This window comes from Ctenopharyngodon idella, chromosome 2 (assembly GCF_019924925.1).
Source record: "Ctenopharyngodon idella isolate HZGC_01 chromosome 2, HZGC01, whole genome shotgun sequence".
NCBI lineage: Eukaryota > Metazoa > Chordata > Actinopteri > Cypriniformes > Xenocyprididae > Ctenopharyngodon > Ctenopharyngodon idella.
The window spans coordinates 32,676,836-32,697,575 of NC_067221.1; the positions used below are offsets into that span (position 1 = coordinate 32,676,836).

General features: G+C 33.9%; 1 protein-coding gene across 5 annotated transcripts in view; it reads right to left on the reverse strand.

The window, feature by feature from the left end:
- Positions 1 to 20,740, reverse strand: part of LOC127506204 (adhesion G protein-coupled receptor L2-like) — a 116,181-nt gene that overhangs the window by 86,313 nt on the left and 9,128 nt on the right. For all 5 annotated transcript variants that reach the window (XM_051882448.1, XM_051882459.1, XM_051882467.1 and 2 more), the window contains exon 2: positions 10,248 to 10,451. In XM_051882448.1, coding sequence (XP_051738408.1) covers positions 10,248 to 10,323 — 76 coding nt within the window. In that variant the 5' untranslated portion in view covers positions 10,324 to 10,451. The remainder of the gene's footprint in view (positions 1 to 10,247; positions 10,452 to 20,740) is intronic.

Sequence of the window (20,740 nt, forward strand, 5' to 3'; positions counted from 1 at the left end):
GAACAATAACAGTTTCCTATGAGATGCATTTTTATTTTTTCAAAGATTCTGTTCTGTCTGTTTCAGTTTTTCTGGATAGTGTGTTCTAAGATTTAATACAAATATATTATAAAAAAAAAAAAAAAATGGGTAATCAAATGCATTAAAGTTTAACAATTTAATTAAGCTTTCAATAAATATAATCAAATGAACTCCTTTCATTTTTGTTTTTGTGATCAAAAAAGTGCTGCACAATGGAGATTAACTGTTTAAATTAAAACATGAATGAAACATTGTGATATTCCTTAAAAATAGTAACATACTGGAACTGAACCCTTTACAAAACCATCAAGAACTCCAAACATTGGGGTTACTAACGCCGCATAGGGCAAGAATTTTGTCCTTTGGAATTTGAATGTTAGCCCACATGACCTTGACTACATGTGTCATTTCAGATGAAGAGAAAGTTACTTTATTTTATAATGAGCTTTTGATGTCTTTGGGAAAAACATGCACAGAAGAATAGTGCAAAGTAAGCAGGGTTTCAAATTTGCTTTCCGTAAGACAAGTCTGCTTTATTTTGTAGTCTGAAATATGTTGTCCCTCTTACCAGCTCTCTAGAGTAAATATATATTTCCAAGTATCAGCCTAGTTTTTCAAACTCACCTTTGCAAAGAACTGCCAGCAGCAGTCAAGATTTACATCTGAGCTGGGAAGGCAGAGAGAAAAGCAGCAACAGTGCCCTAAACAAGCCTGTCAAAGCTTGTGCTTCTTATTCTCACCCTTTCTTTTAAATTAAACCATGTTATAAGGGGGTATCCTAAGCCATAAATAATATATTATATGGAATGTTCAATTGTATTGCCATGGCAACAGTTCTATCTGGATTGCAATTGGCTGTGATCTCATTCTTCTTGCTGACACTGGAATTTTATCAGGAATTCTGGTCAGTGGCTGGAAAAGTCATTTTCTTATGCATCCTCCTGGAGTTTGCCATAGGGCTCAAGTCAGTGGTAGCCAATTTTGTCGCACAATGTAGCACTTTTCAACAACCCCGTTTTCTGTTGGACCAATCTCAACTATATAAAAATGTATCAACACGTGATGCACCAAAATAATTCAAAATCGTTTAATAATCAAAACACTCAAAAGTTGTATACAATATAGCAAAAACTGCCCCTCTCTAGAGTTTTTTCTAGCTAACCAACAAGCTATAAAAAGTAAGTTGTTCTGTATCTTTCAGCATTCCTTCTGATGTTCATTCATGTTTAATTTGTGCTATAATAACTAGTAGTAAAGAGAAAGAAATGATCGGTTCACATGCTACAGTGATCTGTCATGCCACATTAAAGAGCACCAAAACCACATATTTTATGATAAAGTGGATAGAATTTGAAAGCTTAGACTTTTTTTCATATCAAAAGTAACAAAGCACAAAGCACATAATTTTTAGAAGTTTTGTTCACACACCAACTAAAAACCATGTAGAATAAAAGATTGATCTTTGGATTAAAGAATCGATATCAGTTTATCAAAATGAAGATTGATTAAAAAAAACATGTCCACAAAGTTGACATTTACCTGTTGTAGTTGATCCATGTGTGCATGAAATATACATTGACAGTCAAAACACAGCACTGGAGCAGAGCTTAAATTAAACGTCACCATTTTGGTCAATGATTTTGGCCCTCCAAAACCATTTCGGACTAATATTTTTGGTTGCATCACTACTATCAGCATCCTTAAAAAATAAATGCTACACTACACTATCTCAGACTATCTCAATTAAAAAAAAAAAAAAATAAAAATCAACTTTTATTCAAGGCAAGTAATTTTGTTTGTAATAAACTACTACTGTACACGTCAAACACGTCATTCCAGTTATCTAAACTAACCAGTAACAAACTAACATTGACCTGTTCAAGTCATCCAAATGTCTTGGCTTGCCATTTTGTTGTTAACATTTTTAATCCTTTCCAGCTTTCCTCAAGGAAAGATCCCAGCTCAGTGACCATATGGGCAGAAAACCAATGCGGCTACCAAGCGAGTGAGTGCAAGGGCTGGTTCCAGCAGGATTCCTGGGCATTGGGTGCTGCCTGTCACCCTCTATTAATGCAAATTTTATTGGCCTTTGTAGCTTTAGGAACAGCAAACAGCTGCATGCAAATCCAACACACTCCCCCTCGACCAGCCTCCATTGTGTCCCAGACTCCAGTCTCCACGGGGGATTTCTCAGAGAGAAAAACGGGTGGAGAGGAAAAAAGGATGGTGTCATCTTTAGAAAAGTTTGAGAGGTCCCACAGTAGACCCAGCAGGGACTTCTTGAGCCTGCTTGTCTTATTTGTGATTTTGTTCCCTTTTACTGGCCACCAAGTGTCTTCAGAAGAAAAGGAAAATGTGCAAACTGTTCTTAAGTGCCCATAATCCAATATACAGGGCTTACTGTATTGTACTGTATTTTCTGAAAGAATTCAGATGGATGGGGGGGGGGGGGGGTTCTTTTTATGGTTAGTTTCTTCTAAGCATCTGGGCCACTAAATTTTGCTGTTGTTCAAGGAATCCTTGCCTTCAGAAAAAGTACTTACGCCAAAATACACCACAAGGCAAATACAAGCTATAGTCGACTGAACACCACACACAGTGACTTTGTGGCATCATAAAAACACTAATCTGCTTATTTCAGCATCCAAAAACTCCCAACACAGTGACTCACATCAGTGGCATGATTTGGGTCGAGACTATCTGTGCTGGAGGTCAGGGTTATTATAGTTAACTCAAACTATTAAAAACATTTCCGGTAATTGAAATAAAGCAGAAAAAATATCAATATTAGTTGAAAAATAAACTAAATGTTGCCTTGAATATAAACTGAAATAAGTCGAAGCACTAAAATTATTAACTGAAAACAAATAGAACTAGAACTAAAATTAAAACTAAATGAAATAAAAATAAATTAAACCTAAACAGCAATGTTTTCTTCAAAAAAAAAAAAAATCAAAAAAGCACATAAAATGACTAAAAATTAACTAAAAATATAAAAATAAAAGCTAATTCGAAATATTAATAAAACCACAAATAAAGAAAATTAAAATAGCAATGTTGGAGGTAGAGCTGCCCTCGACTTAAGATTTTTCTAGTCGACTAGTAGTCGTTCATTTAAGCGATTAGTCAACTAATCGCGCATATATTAATAAGCCATAAATCATAATAATGAGCCTTTAATTGCCTATATATAGCCTAATACTAATCAACGCTCAAGCGCACACATAGCTTGCCACAGAGCAACGGCAAAAGTAATGATTATGTATGTCATGAAAAGAAACAGGAGACGACTGTCTAAACATTTTACTAAATTATTGATAATGTTTTCTGTTTTCAGCTGCAGAGATTAAGTCAATGATGCTGACTCGTCATCTCCGCAGTAGTGGACCCGCCTATAAGCACATTTCATACGGATTACATAATTGGAGAATATTTATTTTCCATTTGAATTGGTTCATTTAAAAGTAGACATTTCAAGCTTTCTATAGATATAATTCTCATGTCTGTGAGGCAAGTATGCGCTGAGTTTCGGTTCATTTTTGTGACGTGCTCAAGTTCACAGACCAAGACGGCAGAAAGCGCATCCTGATTGTTTTCATTATTTTACAAAAGCACAACGTTTTGTTGTTATTGTGAGTTTACAGAAGTAAAAGTGGACCCTTTACAGTTTTCAGTACTCTTATCTGTATGACCAAAATGATGGAGTATTTTATATTCATTCATATATATATATATATATATATATATATATATATATATATATATATATATATATATATATATATTTTCATATTCATGCAGTGAGTGCATGTCAAAAAATCTATTCTGATTTGAAGCTTGACATAAACACGCACATCAACCCAATCACTAATTTAGCGATCATGTAAACACTATGTTCTGATTCATCAATCGGAATTAATTTAAAAGGTGTCCATGTAAACGTAGCTAATGAGTAATAATGTTTTATTATTATATTAAGTAAAAAGTATCATACTTTGGAATGTAGTTAGCTAAAAGTTTTCCAAAATACTCTGAATACTACTTGAAATTTGCAGTTAAGTACAGTAACAAAGTAAAGATATGGTCCACCACAGGAAATGACAGTAATATGAACAATGTGTGCAAAAAAATAAGTGCAGTAGTAGAGCTTCTAAAGGAACTGAAGGGCAAAACTAAACCCTGACAGACAAAACAGGGTTCCAGACTGTAACTAATCTACAACAGACCTGTTACACAACTCACTATAGGGATGAATAAACATTACAATGAGACTAGAGAAACCATTTGCTGTATTTTTTTTAATTATGACCTTTTGACAACAAACTGTCAAGCATCTTTTTTATCATTAGAGACATAATACTAACAACTATTATGAAAAAGAAAATCTAATAAGATTTGATAGTGGGACTAGAGGAACTATTTTCATTGTCGGAAAAGAAATGTGGTCTTAAATTCAACTAATTTAATATTTATTCAATGATGTTCATTGAAAAAGCAATTTCATTGTATAACTGTTGCTTTGCCATTACATGTACAAGTTGATTTTACTTTTGCGTATTAGTGTCTAGCTGTTTTGGCTGTATACACAGCTGTATTATAATTTTTAAATAACTGTTGAACATTTATCCCCAACCTACTGGTTCCTTGGATTCCATGCATAATGCAGGGCAGTGATTAGATGGAAAGCATTTCCTCTCATGAATGTGAAGAAACTCCCAAAATCGAAATGGCAAATGTACTCGCCTACAAATAACCACTCTTTATGAATATATCTCATGTTTTGTGACATTGCTTCAACTTGGCTGGTTTAAAATTAGTTTGTTTTAGACTGAAAACTGATTTCAACTGAAGCTAAGCACTCAATGACCTGAAGCACTTAAAACAATTCTGTAATTTTTGCAATAGTTAAGTTGGTCATTTTAGAAGTGTCTCCTTAGTATTTTTTTTGTGTGTGTGGTCTGTCATATTGGAATATAAAAATATGGCAGGCCTTCTTTTTTTTTTTTTTTTTTTCCTCAGGACTGTCAGAGAATGACTGATTGTGTGCAATGATTCAGGCCTCAGAAATCAGTAAAGGATTTTGCTCAAGCTTACAGTGATATAATACATTGTGCTTGCTGGGTTTAAGGTCCAACCTTGGTTTGCTGGAACTCTTGATCTTTCTCTCCAGCAGTTATGCGCACAGATAAAAACCACACCAACGCTAGCCTCAATCTCAAATGGAGGTTCATTCAGCCACAAAATCATTCGAAACAAATCTTTGCTTCCATGGACAAAGATTTACTGTTCGGAAATACTGACTGATGCAAATGTAGAAGTATCGATACCTTCAATGATGTTGTATCGAGTCAATCCTCTCATGAAAATATTACTACTAAGTGGTTTTAACTAGTGACTTATTACTTTTTTAGCATTAAAATTAATGCTTCAAACAGGCTTTGTTTGGAGAGAAAGAGAAATGTCATTTGGAGTTATTTTGCTCTAAATAATGGCAACGCTAAATATTTTTGTTAATTGTGAAGTTTATTTAAATTAAAAGCCCATTAGATTGATCATGTTCTAAAAAAGGTCATAAATGGTCAACAAAAACATTAGTCTAATAATTAGCAGTTTATACCTATTAAAACTTATGGTTTTCACCTCAGAAATTTAAAAAAAAAAAAAAAAAGTACTGATGAATACTTGGATATTCAATGTGTATTGAATTTTACGATTATACATTTTTATACGATTATACATTATACATTTTTATTGTTAGGTGTAATTAATCACAAGTAATCCTGATTAATGTATTGCTCAAATCTATATTAATAGACCAACTGACCTTGCATCACAGGCAATCACAGGTAAAGCGGGTTTTCCCAGCAGAGAGCTGAATCATAATGAAGCATATACTCATAATCCTCAAGGGATTACAGAAGTAATCTATAATAAGGCTCTTCATAACACAGAGGTAGAATTTACAATTACTGGACATGTTCCAGGAAATGAGAAGGCTTTAAAACTAATTGTTCAGGCTTACTGTAGTTAGACTGAGTCAGTTCGATAAGTACCCCAAATTATGCGCAAACTTTTAAAATGATCCCTAATCATTCAAAATGATATGAAACACTGTCTGACACTGTAGCAAGTGTACTTAAAAGTGACTATTTTAGCCCTCACTGGCAGTAACCTTGTTTCTTTTCACTCAAAACACAATCCATTCACTAGTAGGCTACTCTTTCCCTTCTAGTGACAACTGGCTTAAATACACATTTTCCCACCATCACTAACTGGAACAAACCATTATTAAATAAAATGAACTCATTCCCTTTCTACAGTATTATATTGAATAAAAACATAATAGGGATGCATATAATTAACTGGTAAACTGTTAAGTGACCGTTATTTCACCGATTTTATTTGATTAATACCAAGTTAAACCTTAGTTAAAATTGGTGGACGTAACGAGTCTTTGGTTGCTAATATTACTTTACTTAAAAAATAAAAAAAGAACACCAAATGAGTCGTTTTTGGCAATACTATATTCCTGCAATACCGGAGACTGCAGTTCTAGGACCCTAGTTTTTTGTGACAGTGCCACCTAGACAATTCTACTCAGACAGAGGAGACCTGAATTAAACCTAAAACAAACAGCTGAGAAAAACAGACCCACAGAAATTACTACATTTTTATTATCTTTCCACCTTATTTTTAACATGAGAGCGGGTGCGTCATTTGAAACGTGAATGTGTAAGGGCATCTCCAGTTATTTTAGCTGCAAAAACAGTTGTTTGACACTGCAAACTAGTATCTATTTTCATATTTTCATTTGTGTAATATACACACAAACAGTTTTACGGTTTACTGTCCATTAAGTCTGTCACAGATTTTGTCGTGTCGCGTCGCATCCAGTGTAGAAAACATCACTGATTATAATGGGTTTTATTGTCTTTTGTCACGCTGCTCGCGTCTGGTGTAGATTCGGTGTTACTTCCATGTTGAAAAATAAGGCTTTTCTTTCCAGGAAACTGAATTTAAAACTCATATGTTAGGTTAAATATTTCAAGACGGTTACCAATGGTTACGTTTAGGGTTAGGGGTTGGTTGGGACAATATATCAATTAAATTGAAATAATTAAACAACTAAATTATTTCTGAAAATTAATTAAATTCAGAATTGAATAATATTATAAACTGTTACATACAAAAAATAATAATAATGGTAACACTTTAACAATAAGGTACATTAGTTAAACATTAGTTAAATGTAATAACTAACATGAACTAACCATGAGCAATACATTTGTTACTGTATTTACTAATCTTCGTTAATGTTAGTTAATGAAAATACAGTTGTTCATTGTTTATTCATGTTAGTTCACAGTGCATTAACTAATGTTAACAAGATTTTATTAATGTATTAGTAAATGTTGAAATTAACATTAACAAAGATTAATAAATGCTGTATAAGTGCAGTTCATTATTAGCTCATGTTAACCAATGTAGTTAACTAATGAACCTTATTGTAAAGTGTTACCAAAATAATAAACGAGGGTCCTAGGACTGCTGTCCTGAAACTGCAGGAATACCCTACTCATTTTTGGAGCTTGGTTACATAATTTTTTTTTGTACTGAGGATGTTTTAAGCCATGACACTTGTAGGATGTTTTAATGGTACTAACTCCTCTTATATGTGAAAACATCAAGGTAAATTTGATTTCTCATGTCATGACCCATTTAAGGATACTCTTTACTGTAGTAAAACACTGAGATCTTAATTGCACCATTTTGTCTACTTGAGTACTCAACAGATAAACCAAACGAGCAGTCAGCTGGGGGTTAATGGTGTGAAATTGTTGTAAAAGTTAGCCTTTTAAGCTTCTTGTTTATTCATAAGTCATTCAGATCAAAACAAACTCACGCAGAAACATGCGCCTCGTTGCTAGGAGATGATGCACGACAGACGAAAACAAACAAAAAGCTCCCAATTCCAGATCCAAATCTTGCAATACCCAAGTTATAAAAGATAAACTAAAATCAAAACATAATAAATTGTGTTGGCTAATCATGGTGGTGTTTTTTTCTGAACTTCTTGAAGGAAAAAAATCCTCCAATTGCCAAGAGGAGTAGTAGTTAGTAGTCAGTAAAGCCTTCACTAGAAGCCATGTGACAAGCCAGACATTTGTAGAGAATCAACGCACAATCTATTTACTATGACGAAATCCAGATCATAAAAGCAAAGACATGTTTTGAGTAGCATTTTTTCTGGCCAGCTTTTGTGGCTCAAGATACAGCATTTCTTATTCACTAGTAAAGATTGATAACTCATATCTTCTGTGTGCTTGTGGACACTTTCCCCATGGCAAAGCAGAGCTAATTCATGAAAGCCATGTCACATACACCCAACAGACATGAGCTACCAAAAGCTAAAATTCAACAAAAGACAAGCCCAGCATGAAAGCGTTTCACAGATGGGTGTTTATATAGTTTAGGAACGAACAGCCCTCAACCAAATCAGACTCATCCAAGACCAAAACAATAGGACTATGAGAATGAGAAGTGTCAGTCCATTGGACAATATGCCAAACAGTGCAGTTAACTCTGTTTTGGCTTTGCCAATTTTATTCATAATATGGTACTGTATGGTAGAGATAAGTTAGGAAATGATGGAGAAAAAGAGGATCATCTAGGGGAAAAGTAACAAGCCAAAATCAGAAAAATAATTAATATTACCTCAAAATCAAAAGAAAAACAAGACATTGTTTCGCATAAAAATGAAGTCTATTTTTAGGAACGTTATGACTTTGACAACTATGAAATGAGTATCATCCTGTCTATGTATAATGCTATTTCATGTATTCTGACTAATTTACACTGTTAAAGAGTTGGATTGTCATGCTAAACATGGCCAAAGTTTCAAAACACGAGTTGGACTCAAACTTCGCGCGCACACGTCAACCAGAGCGAGAGAGGGAAAGATAACCTTGCTTCCCAAAGAACCCAGCGTTAAGTGGAGCTGAGAGTTTTGTGCTCACGCATTACTTTGATGCGCTCTTGATATTTGTTAATAAAATATCCATAGAAACTGATAGTTGCAATCACTTTTTTATTGGTTAAAATGAATGGAGAATATCGTGTGTTTTTCCGTGGCTGCTCGAGCCCTCAGGATCGACGCTTATGATTTCATAAACAATGCCCAGTTCTACGCTGGATTTACAGATCGTTTGAAACTGAAAGATGGAGCGGTCACAGTGATAATGATCCCGGTCATGAGTCGGAACCGCAGGTGGTGAGTAAAACTGCTTCAAATGTCTGTTTTGTTGGCAATAGGCGCCTAAGTGCATATAATGTAAACAACACGAAAGTAGTGAATTCATAAATTCATTATACGCTATATTCATTATAGTGATTCAAAAGTTATCCAGGGATAATGCGATGGTGTATTGTGTGTGTTTAAATACAGTTGTTCAGCTGACCATTGATAGCTTGCAGACGATCGCTACGCAAAAGCTGCGCGTGCTCGTCACTCTTTAGCTCCGCCCATTGAGTTTATACTCGGTACTACCGTAAGACTTGTAGCATTACAAGTGAAACTGTATATGATCAACTTTTGACAACACTGTGCTGGACTATGAAATAACACACATAATCAAAGCAGAACAATTTAAATGATCAACCCCAAATACACCCACACAGTGTGCTTGAAAAGTGTTCCACAGTCACTGATGTCCAAAAAAAAAAAAAAAAAAAAAAAACTATGATTAAAGGGTTATTTCACCCCAAAATGAAAATTCTGTCATTAATTACTCACCCTCATGTTATTCCATACTCAAATGAACACAAATGAAGATCTTTTTGATCACATGTAGCAGGTTCGGTTGAGCTTCTGCTTATGTTCGCTGATCAATATTTACATGCGAGTAAAAGCCTAAATTAAATCTTTTCATCATAAAAAAGCAGATATTCTCTCTTCAGAATATTTGGACTAAACTGCTCGATTCATACGGATTAGTTTTCTGATCTCTTTATGAAGTTTTGGAAGTTCAGTCAATGGAAGGAAATTCGACAGCATTCTGTGATCAAAAAGATCTTCATTTGTGTTCTGAAGATGAATGAAAGACTTACGGATGTGGAATGACATGAGGGTGAGTAATTAATGACAGAATTTTCATTTTGGGGTGAACTAACCCTTTAAGTGTCTACACTCACAACCTTAAACCATTGCACAAAAGAGTTGCTCTTACCTTCTGAAGATTGTAAACAAATCACAGTAAACAGGAGTCCATGCAAGAGGGGACATTTCCACAGTGACATAGCCATTTTGGTTATTCAAGTCCGTCTCCAGATGCTGGACAATAGTTTAGATTGTATAGAAGATCTAGACAGTATGCAGGTCACGTGGACATCAGCAATCTGTTGTTCTCCTCCTTTCACCATTCATTCTCCATCTAAAAGCACATGAAAGAAAGAAAGAAAAATTAGCACAAAAATTTTTAAAATAAATATTTGCTTTACATGCTCATTTGTAGTTACTTTAAAAAAAAAATATATATATATATATATATATTTTTTTTTTTTTTTTTTTTTTTTTCCCTCCCCTTTTTTTTTTTAAAGTAACTACAAATGTAAAACTGTAAAACTGTAAAAAAAAAAAAACAGGGGAAATAACATATAATGTTGCAACATTTTACCAAAATCAACATTTGGTCAAAATCCCATGTTATAAAAGATGAAGTGCTATGCAGGATATTTAAGACAACATTGGCTGATTAGACAGCAATACTGAGCTAAACTGCAAACTATTTGACCTCTCTCTCTTCACTGTTCCCACATCTCAGAGCTAAAATACATACAATATAACCCTTTATTGACATAGTTTTTAAAGTAAAGAGTAAAGGAAACACTGTACAGTATTTATTGAAACAACCAGTTCTTTACTTACCCTTGTAAGTTCACAAGTACCCTTGTAAGACTAAACATGATCACTCTTTAACTGTGTAACATTGTAGAAAGTTTCAAATGAACTCAAAAGAGGGCATCTATTAGACTACATTTGCAACTACAACAGGATACAACACTGCACTCACATACCAAGTCTACATTTAAATTTCATGAAGATTACAGACAGATTTCTCATATTCCCTCCACTAACCCTGTCTGAAGTAGATAATTACTATGGCAACAAGTTCAGTTGATAAACTATTAAAATCGCCTCTCTTTTGTATGCTTTTGCTTTTTCCAGCAAATCTCACGGTCACAAAACACATTCAGAGTCTTTGCCTGCATTGGCAAAAGGTAATAACTGAGACCTTGGGGAGCCCAAGAATCTTATAAGACAATGTCAAACGTTGAAGACAGATGACATGTCACGCTCACTTTGTCCACAAATTCATTCCCACTAACATGTGCACATACACACACAAACACCCACCCACAAACTAAACAATGCTTTCATCTTTCTCAGAAAATTTCCATAACGCACAGGCTCAGCATTTACATCGCAGGTAGGGAATCCTGTGGAATGTTGCACTTTGAAGTGTGCTTCATCAAAGCCTTCCCCGCCATCAAGTGCAATGATTTTATAATGAACCTAAATATAAAACATTTGCATCTACAAACATTGGTGAAAAGAGAAAGAAAGAGCTGGAACAAAACGTTCCATACAGCAGACAAAATTTAATTATGTTTCATCACGAATCCGGCTATACGAAATGTTCTTTCCTTTGCAGATGCACTGGAGATCAGACATTTTAACATGGCAAAAATTGTTTTTGTGTGTGGTTTTAAAAATCAAACACTCATAGTCAGAGCATATTTATTGTTAAATAATTGGCAGGGGCACATTGAATAACAACACCGAATAACAACACTGCAAACTTTGAAGCACCTACAGCATAGGGCTGTTAATAATAAATTTATTTTCGATTTCAGCTTCCACTAATTATGAAAACAACAATCAAGGTAGGGCTGTGCGATATGACGATATATATCGTTACCACGAAATAAAATGTCTATCGTTAGAGATTTTGCTATATCGTATATATCGTAGTATGTAAATATATTGCACTATTGCCGCTGCTCATAGAGCACGTGAGGACTGAACTGAGTGCTTTTTGAGGCCTAATTGGGCTTGAACGGTTAAATACACATACCTATGTCCCAAAGTGACCACGTATGTGCAAGTAAACAGAGCCATTTATGCCTTAAGTGAAGGTACAGTCAAGAAAGACAAGGCTCGAGTTAATGGATCGGTGCAGTCAGTCTTAAAGGGACAGCATCCAAATGTACCTGCTGTCATTATTAATGCAAATCAAACAACAAAAAAGAATAATCTCTCACTGCTTGCTTTTGTAACTTCAATAAGAATAAATGTATATCTAATTTACACAGTAAAGACTATGCATTGTTTTTTTATACCTTTGATTACTTTATACATTTTCTAGTGCTTTAAGTTTTTTCATGTAGGTCTATTTCGTCTCTTTATTCTATTGTAGTTTGTCTTCTTTGCTCTTTCTTTATCACAGTTTATTTGTCTTCAGTAAGTTTTTTAGGCTAGTATTAATTTTTTTAATTATATTGAAATTGATGATAATTATGAAACTTCAATGAAATGGATAATGTTGATATCATAAAAATCTTATTTAACGCAAAAATAACTATATTGCGATATATTGTTATCGCAATATAAAATTACTCATATCGTGATATAAGATTTTGGTCATATCGCCCAGCCCTAAATCAAGGTAAAACAATTATTGTGCTGCATTCCATTTACTGCACCTTCCAACTGTGAGCTTTTGTTCTTCGCTAAATGTCAATTGTTTTAGGACCGTTTACTTACACTAGTTAACCTAGTATTTGTTTTTGTTGAAGTATCAAAATTGTTCTTGATAATTGTGAAATTTCACTGATGTCTAAAATTACTTGTGAAATAGGAGCTTGATCATATTGCCCACCACTAATAGTGTTAAATCATCGTAATTTCAATAACAGCCAAAATAATCGTGATTATGATTTCTGACATAGAACAGCCCTACTGGGAGGTTAAGGCTGAATATTTTTACTTGTCGTTAATACACTAAATTAGGCGAATCAATGCCTAATCATATAAGCTAATCAGCCTTATCTCTGACTAAGCATTCAGGTAGGAAAATCATTTAGTGCACTGCATTATGGGATTAGGATTCCAAATATCCCAAAGAAAGAGTGAATCTACAAGTTCTTCAATAATCTGCAACCACGGCCATAACCTGCTGAAAAAAAAAATCCCACACCCTGCAGAGATGCTGATCCCGGCAGACAAGAGACGTGGAGTGAAGGTTTGCACTGTCTGCTCAACATGCTTTACTTCCCGTCATCATTGTGTGCAAACCCTCACACCGCTGAGAAACATGCTCGCTTTATGTCTGGAGGCTTAATCGCAGGAGCCAACTGTTATCATCCCCATAAACACCACTTTGTTTGGCAGATTTTGGACTGGATTTGTTCTGACTTGAAATAAAAGGATTAAGTGATTAGCATTAGACAGCTTTGTGCCATTCCTGACTGAGCCATTGAGGATTTTTCTGTGCACGAAGGAGAGATCTGGAATTTACTTCCACACATGAAATGAGACAAACCAACATTAGCCGTTTGATTCAATGTCACAAATCACAGTTTGCCCCTGTATTTGACTATGCTGGAAATTTCGGATAAAATGAACCATTTGAGAACTTCATAGACACCAAAGAACTTCAAGACGCCAACCCTTGATAATGCAACGTTTCTTGGAATCTTGAAAAATTTTCTGATTGGCCATTAGATTCATTGTCCATTTTAAATTGATGTGATTGGTCATGAGTTGAGTTGATTCTATATTTCTGTGCTTTGAATAGTTTATCTGGATATGCCGAATGAAGGTCATGGGACTGAAACGTTGCAATAAAAAATTTGATACTTTTGTTAGCTCTGATAGTGTGTGGGACTTCCTTTTGATTTTTGGCCATTTTTAATTAAAATACATGTTTATTAAAGAAATACTCTTAAAATGAATAGGTAGGGAAGAGATGGCAGGAGGACTTCAAATATGGCTCTGTTTGTGAATGTGACATTCATCCCAGAGCTTCCTGTCTCAGGCTGGAAAGGCGAACACAGAAAGAATGCCCAAGAGTCCCGGTTTCTAAGACGGGGTGGAACTGAATGAACGGGAAGAAAAGAATGGAAAAGAAAAAGAAAAGGGTGGGCGGGTCAACCAGGAAGATTGACAACTAGTGAGTGTCGCTTGACCTCTCAGGGTTCACCTCCAAGTATTCTTGACAGGCTTAAAGGAGGAGAACATAAAAGAGCTGGAATGTTAATTTATTTTCAATTGCCAGGCCCAAGATGGGAGAAAATAAAGAATGCATACATACATGCATAGCAAGTGAAGCAGGCACAAATGAGATGTAAAGCTGCATTCACAATTAAGCTCAAACACAGCTAAATAAAGACAAGACCAGATTTATTTTTAATTTTTGGAGACTACTTACTCTTTCAAACATGGACTGTACAATTTTCATAAACTAATCCATCTGTCATAACAGGGCTCAACAGTGCAAGCATTTCACTCACATCTAAAAATAGATGTGTGTAACTATAAAACATAAATATAAAATGCATTTAATGTTTGTATTTAACGTGTGCAAATAAAACTTGCTTGTGGGTTCTTAAGTCTTCAATTAAATTTAAAGTCATAAAAATAAAAGGTAAAACAAATGTCTTAATTATTTTAAGATGTCTTAAATTTTGCAATACAAACTAATGCGATTATTAAACTTCAAAAGGCTATGATTTCATTAAATAAATAAGCGCTGCACATTTCAAGGTGAAAACTTGGTGTTGTGCGCTCTACAGGGACGTGGATTCAAAGCAGTTCGTAATCAATGAATACCGTGCATTTATGACACTAGATTTCTTATGATTTACTGTTGATGAATTATGACAATGTTTACTTGATGTTTATTTTGTAATATGTTGTAGATGGTTGTATTTAACACTCAATTTAATGTAAACTCTTGTATCTCATGTCTGTGATGCCCTGTCATAGGAAAGAAAGAGCATTAACATATTATTCAATATATAAATTTTACTAGTGCTGGCACAATAACCTGTTTATTACAGTATGTATGTGTATAAATATTACATAATTGTATTACATAAATGTAATATTACATATTACATAATACAGTTTAAAGCAGAAATATTAAAAAAAAACCTAGTGTACTTCTGCTTGTAAATGTCTTCCTGTTTCCCTTTATTAACAAAACACACATTATTTGATATATTTTCATTGTACCTATAAAGTTTTTTTTAATGAAATCATAAATTTAAACTTAGGAGCACAAATGCTCCTTGGGAAAAAAGTAAATGTCAAGCCCTGTATAACAATGACTCGCATTGAGAGAACAGAGACTATTTAAGATGCAAAAATGTGAGAAACATTTTTGTGATCACTTACTTTGTCAATCGTGCATTTCTAAAATTAGCACTTTAGTAATCCAAAATATTAATGTGATTTTGATCAGTGTGTCCAACACATGTGGTCACTGATTATGATCAATGGATGTAGATAATCAACGATTATCCCACCTTAATTTATTTGACTAATGCCATTGGTTAATTTACACATTTTGCCTAATTTTTTTGACAGGCTTTTATTACCGTCATGTTAAATTCACAAACCACAATTATTTATAAAAAAAAAAAAAATAAAAAAAATGGTTATCTGGAGTGTATGAAGTTTCACAACAGGTGCTCTGTTTAATTATTCTCAGAGCTGAGGAATGTATGTGCTATATTATTATGCTATACTGATAACTAAACTAATTGTGCTACATGTTTACTTTGAGTGTTAAGTGTTTATTTATGGCTCCTGGCGAGCAGCACACTTTAGTTCCAACCCTGCTCCAACACACCTGTCTGTTTTCAAGCAAAACCTTGATTAGCTGGTTTGATTGGGAATGAAGGAGTATTGGCTGCAGGGTTGACTACCCCTACAAACATTTGGTTTTAAACTGTATTTGTTTTGTAGAACATTAAACATCACATTAGTTCTAACATTCCACATTAGTCAACCCTAATCTGACATGTAACAATCCGGTTTAGACACTTGTTGCAGTGGCCCTTTAAATTCAATCACATTCATTCATCATTCTTACATAAACAAACTGACACCTCCATCCTCATCTCCACTTTAGCTGATGGATTTCACTGATTTTTGGCTATGGCATTGTAATCTTTTCAACTGTATTAAGCCATGTTATTTACATTTTTTCACAACTATCCAATCTGTATGCTATTGTATCTGTTCTGTTCAGAGGAGTATAAAAATATGTTAATGTTAACTGATAAAGCTGAAATTATATATAAATATTAGTTAAAAAACAAATATTAGAAATGTTGCCATGGCAAGAAATTGAAATAAGTTTAAGTAGAAGCACTAAAATTTACCACCTTGGAATTGTAAGGCTCTATCTGCATTCTGAGCAGTTTTGAGATATTGAGCTTCCAAGTTTTTGCAGTCCATAGCAAAAATGATATGGGGAAAAAATGATCCCTGTCTCTTTCATACATAAAAATGACAGAGACCCTAAATGTATTCTAAATATACAATATCAAAATCCTCTCAAATTTGTAAATGGGGATTTTTGGAACAGGTCAAATGCAGATAGAACCTTCTAATTCTAAACAATCATTTTCCGCTTGAAATTATAAGGTTCTATCTTGCAAAACATTAATTGTACGGTTTACTTATTTGTTTTAAAACATAAAATTAGTGTTGTAACAATGTGTCGTGTATGAGAAAGTTTATCAATTTAATGCTTTCTATGACATTTGTTTAATATTTTTTGGACGAATAATTATTTTCTTGTTCAAGTTAAGCATAAAAGGCAGTGATAAATATTTTGTCCAGTGCAGATGTTCATTTTAGGCAGAAATATGGTGGGTAATTAAACACATTATTGCAGGAAACATTAGTTTAATTTTTTTTTTTGTTGTTTAGAGTTAGACAGAAAACAGCTACTATAATAATAATGTTCCACAGAAAGTGGGACAGGTAAAATGGCTTTTTCTCTAGAGATCAGTATGGATTGGAAAGTTTTAAGTTTAAAATAGTTTTAAGTAGGGATGCACCGATACCATTTTTTAAGGACCGAGTACAAGTACCGATACTTTTTTCCTAGTACTCGCCGATACCGATACCCATACATTTATTAATTCCTCTCTCTCTTTTTTTTTTTTTGTGATGTTGCAGTTTTCCAAGCACAACACAGTGAGACTAATGAATGTAGGACAGCTTTTTTATTATTACTCTAATGAAAAAAGTAATCATTTTTATGTGCTTGTCACAAACTTAAAGAAATTTACAAACAAATTACAAACAATACAACAAATACTATAGAGATACAAATTAAATAAACTTGTTTTTCAGATACAGTAGGTTTATTTACCATGTATACATTTATTTAACATTTTGTTGTTCTATTAACATTAATGACAAATATAGGCTATGGTCCCTTTAAGACCGAATCCATGGATACTGACACATATCCTGTTTTCACCCAAATGTTTACGTCCACTTAAGCCATAACCGACTGTATTTATGGTTACTCAACACGTGCATTTGACCATTCAGGCACGAGGAGAACTGATCGCGCGCTGTCTGAGAGAACTGTGATCGCGTGCAAGAAAGAGAGAGAGCGTGCAAGAGAGAGAGCGCTTCTGGTCTGTGTCATTCAGCGCGATTCCGCCTATCCCGCCTTCACTTATTGATAACAAATTGTGATTGAAAGCATGCAGTGCGCAATGTGTGGGTTTTCATCATTACATTTTTTAAGTATTTCCACACCTCTGAGGCTGATATTGTTTCTGCTGCTGCCGTCGGTGTCTCTGCACGGAAAATTCTGTCAGTTACGTCACGTGAGGTACGAGTACAAGTACACGAGCTTGGTATCGGTGCATCCCTAGTTTTAAGTTTTAGTTCAGTAGTTTTAAAAGCTAGAACTGTAGGTATAAGTAGGAAGGTAGAATGGAAGCTTAAATTAGTCTATAAGGGCTTCTTGGTGTTTAAATTTGAATTTTAACAATTGTTTGTTTGAGTTTGAACAGTCTTGGCTCATTGGTCTTCTTGTGTTGTGCTGATTGGCTCATAGATAGAACCTTATAGAACCAAGCTAGTGTTCGACTTTGCAGCTAGAACCTTTTTTTCTAAAAAAAAAAAACTAAAAAATAAACATCACATAATGTAAATAAGTTGTCACAGAATACGAATATGTGAATAATAGTCGTCAAATTTTTGACAAAAATGTCAGATAGAACCTTATAACTCCAAGGTGACGAATTATTAACTGGAAATAAACCTATAAAAAAAAATTAAAAAAAAAAAAAATGGCAAAAGCACATAATGAAATGACTAAAAATGTACATAAAATGACTAAAATTAACATGAACACTAAAAATACAAAAAGGTTCATTCAAAATATTGATAAAACTATTATAAAAGTAATATAAAAACAAAAATAACATAGTATCAATAAACTACTGATGATGGTAAACCTCACTGAGAAAGCTTCATCCTTTACTCATGTTCCAATGTCTGCTTAAACCAGCAACCTTCACATGTGCAAAATTGGGTTTTGCCGTTTAACAAACACTTCACCGCCAATGATGCTCAGCCATAAAGATGCCGCGGTTGTCGGGCACGGCCCTAGTTCCCAAAGAAAATTCAGTCTTCTACTAATAAATTTGTCATTGCGTTCGCATTTATTAAAAAATTACTTTTGTCAAAAATGCCATGGGAATCTATGTGGACGTTTGGTCTAAAAATGTAAGCTTAAATACCAAATCATGGTATGGAATGAGGATGTGAAAAACTTTCAACATCTAAGAACGAATAAGCGTTAAATCATGACATTTCACATGAATAATGAAGACACCAGTCTTTCAACTGTACCTTTTATCAATGTTCTGTTCATTAATGCAAGGAAAATCATAATAAATGTGCAGTAGCTTCAGCTTCATTGGCTTTGTATCTATGTATTTTGTATAGAAAGAAAGAAAGTAGCTTTTTTGATAATACAACAAAAGAAAAGGGTCTGCTGGATCCATTTTCTGCCCCTATCCTCCACTCCAGCCTTTTCCCTCTTCTGTCCCCCAGAACATAATTCCTGCTTGTGTCTGTGTACCATCCCTTAGTTACCGAATAGAGAACAAGGCAAAGCAGTGATACAAAAAAATGCCAGGTCCCACTCTAAAACAAATCGTTCAATAATTCACAATCATTAGTAGCATTATCTAAAAAACTAGTTCTTAACATAGTCTGTGACAGGTCAGGAAAAGAGCATGATGACAAGATGGGAAGAAGGTTTATTCTTGGCAAACAGGCCAAAAAAGGAAGCAATCAAGACAATTCAGACTAACTGAATCTAGAGATCCATATATTTATTGTAGTAGTCCATTCTTTTAGTGTTTAAAACCACACCTTCTAACTAGAGGAATGGCTATGTGACCAAGACTGATTCATTTTACTTGCAAAGAAATTCAAATAACTTAATGACAACTGAAGAGTTGCAAAGTGAAATTAACATAAGCACCTGCACATTAAAAAAAAAATTAAGGCTATTTTTCTAGATTAACGCATGTCACTTCATAGTAAAATTCCATCAAATTGAATTGAATAGTCCTTACATATTATGAATTAAGAATTTTAAATTAGTAAAAAAAAAAAAAAAAACTAGAGCTTAATAAAACAGTTTGTATAAATCTTAATGGAACAAGGGAATGGACCATTTAGTTTATGTGATTCGCATTCATAAATTAAAGAATGAAAATGTTTAAATTTAAATTTAAGTTTAGGATCTATACAAAAATGTTTGTTTTCTTCTTAATTCATAATATGTAAAGATTATTCAATTCAATTTGATGGAATTTTACTATTAACCGAAATGTGTAAATCTTGAAAAAAGGCTTGTTTTGAGTGTGCCTTTCACACAACTGTATGCGCCGATTCAAGTTTTTTCAGCTTGAGCAATGCAAGCTGAGGAGAAAAAAACAAAAAAACAAACAAAAAAAAAACACCTTACAGTGAACAGCTACATAAAATAAAACCTCAAATTTCATTAACAAAATGTGACAATGCTAAATAGGTGGCAGTGATAAAGTGCACAGCCTTCATTTTCAAGAAAATGTACCATACTTGAAACAGTGACAACAAAAAGCCTTCCTGAGAGATGTTTAAAGCAGTCTTACATGTTGGAACTTTGGAACAATGGGGTAAAAAAGCATAAATGTGTTAAAAAAAAAAAATCAAAATCCAATAAAAATTCAATAAAATTCCAAGTATGTTAAAGGATCCAACCACAAGCAATCTCAAGCGTTAAACATCTGTAAATGTAGGGCAACAATATTCGATACACCATTTTTATGACTTGCACCATTAGCAAATAGCTTTGAGCATTTTTAAGAGCTCATGATTTCCATAATTAAAACCCTGAGCAATCAGCAATCATGCTACTGCTCGCCTGGCTGATCAACACAGACTCGCTTTAGCAACGCATCTATAGTAAGACAGTCATGCCTCCTTTTCCACAAGCCTGTTTAAAATGGAACAATTCAGAGGCAATCAAGAGGGAGGGAACGAATTAAACACCACAGCTATGTGGCTTTCAGCATCTGTCAAGAAAATATTTGATTTAAAAAAAGAAATCAAGGCACAATAAAA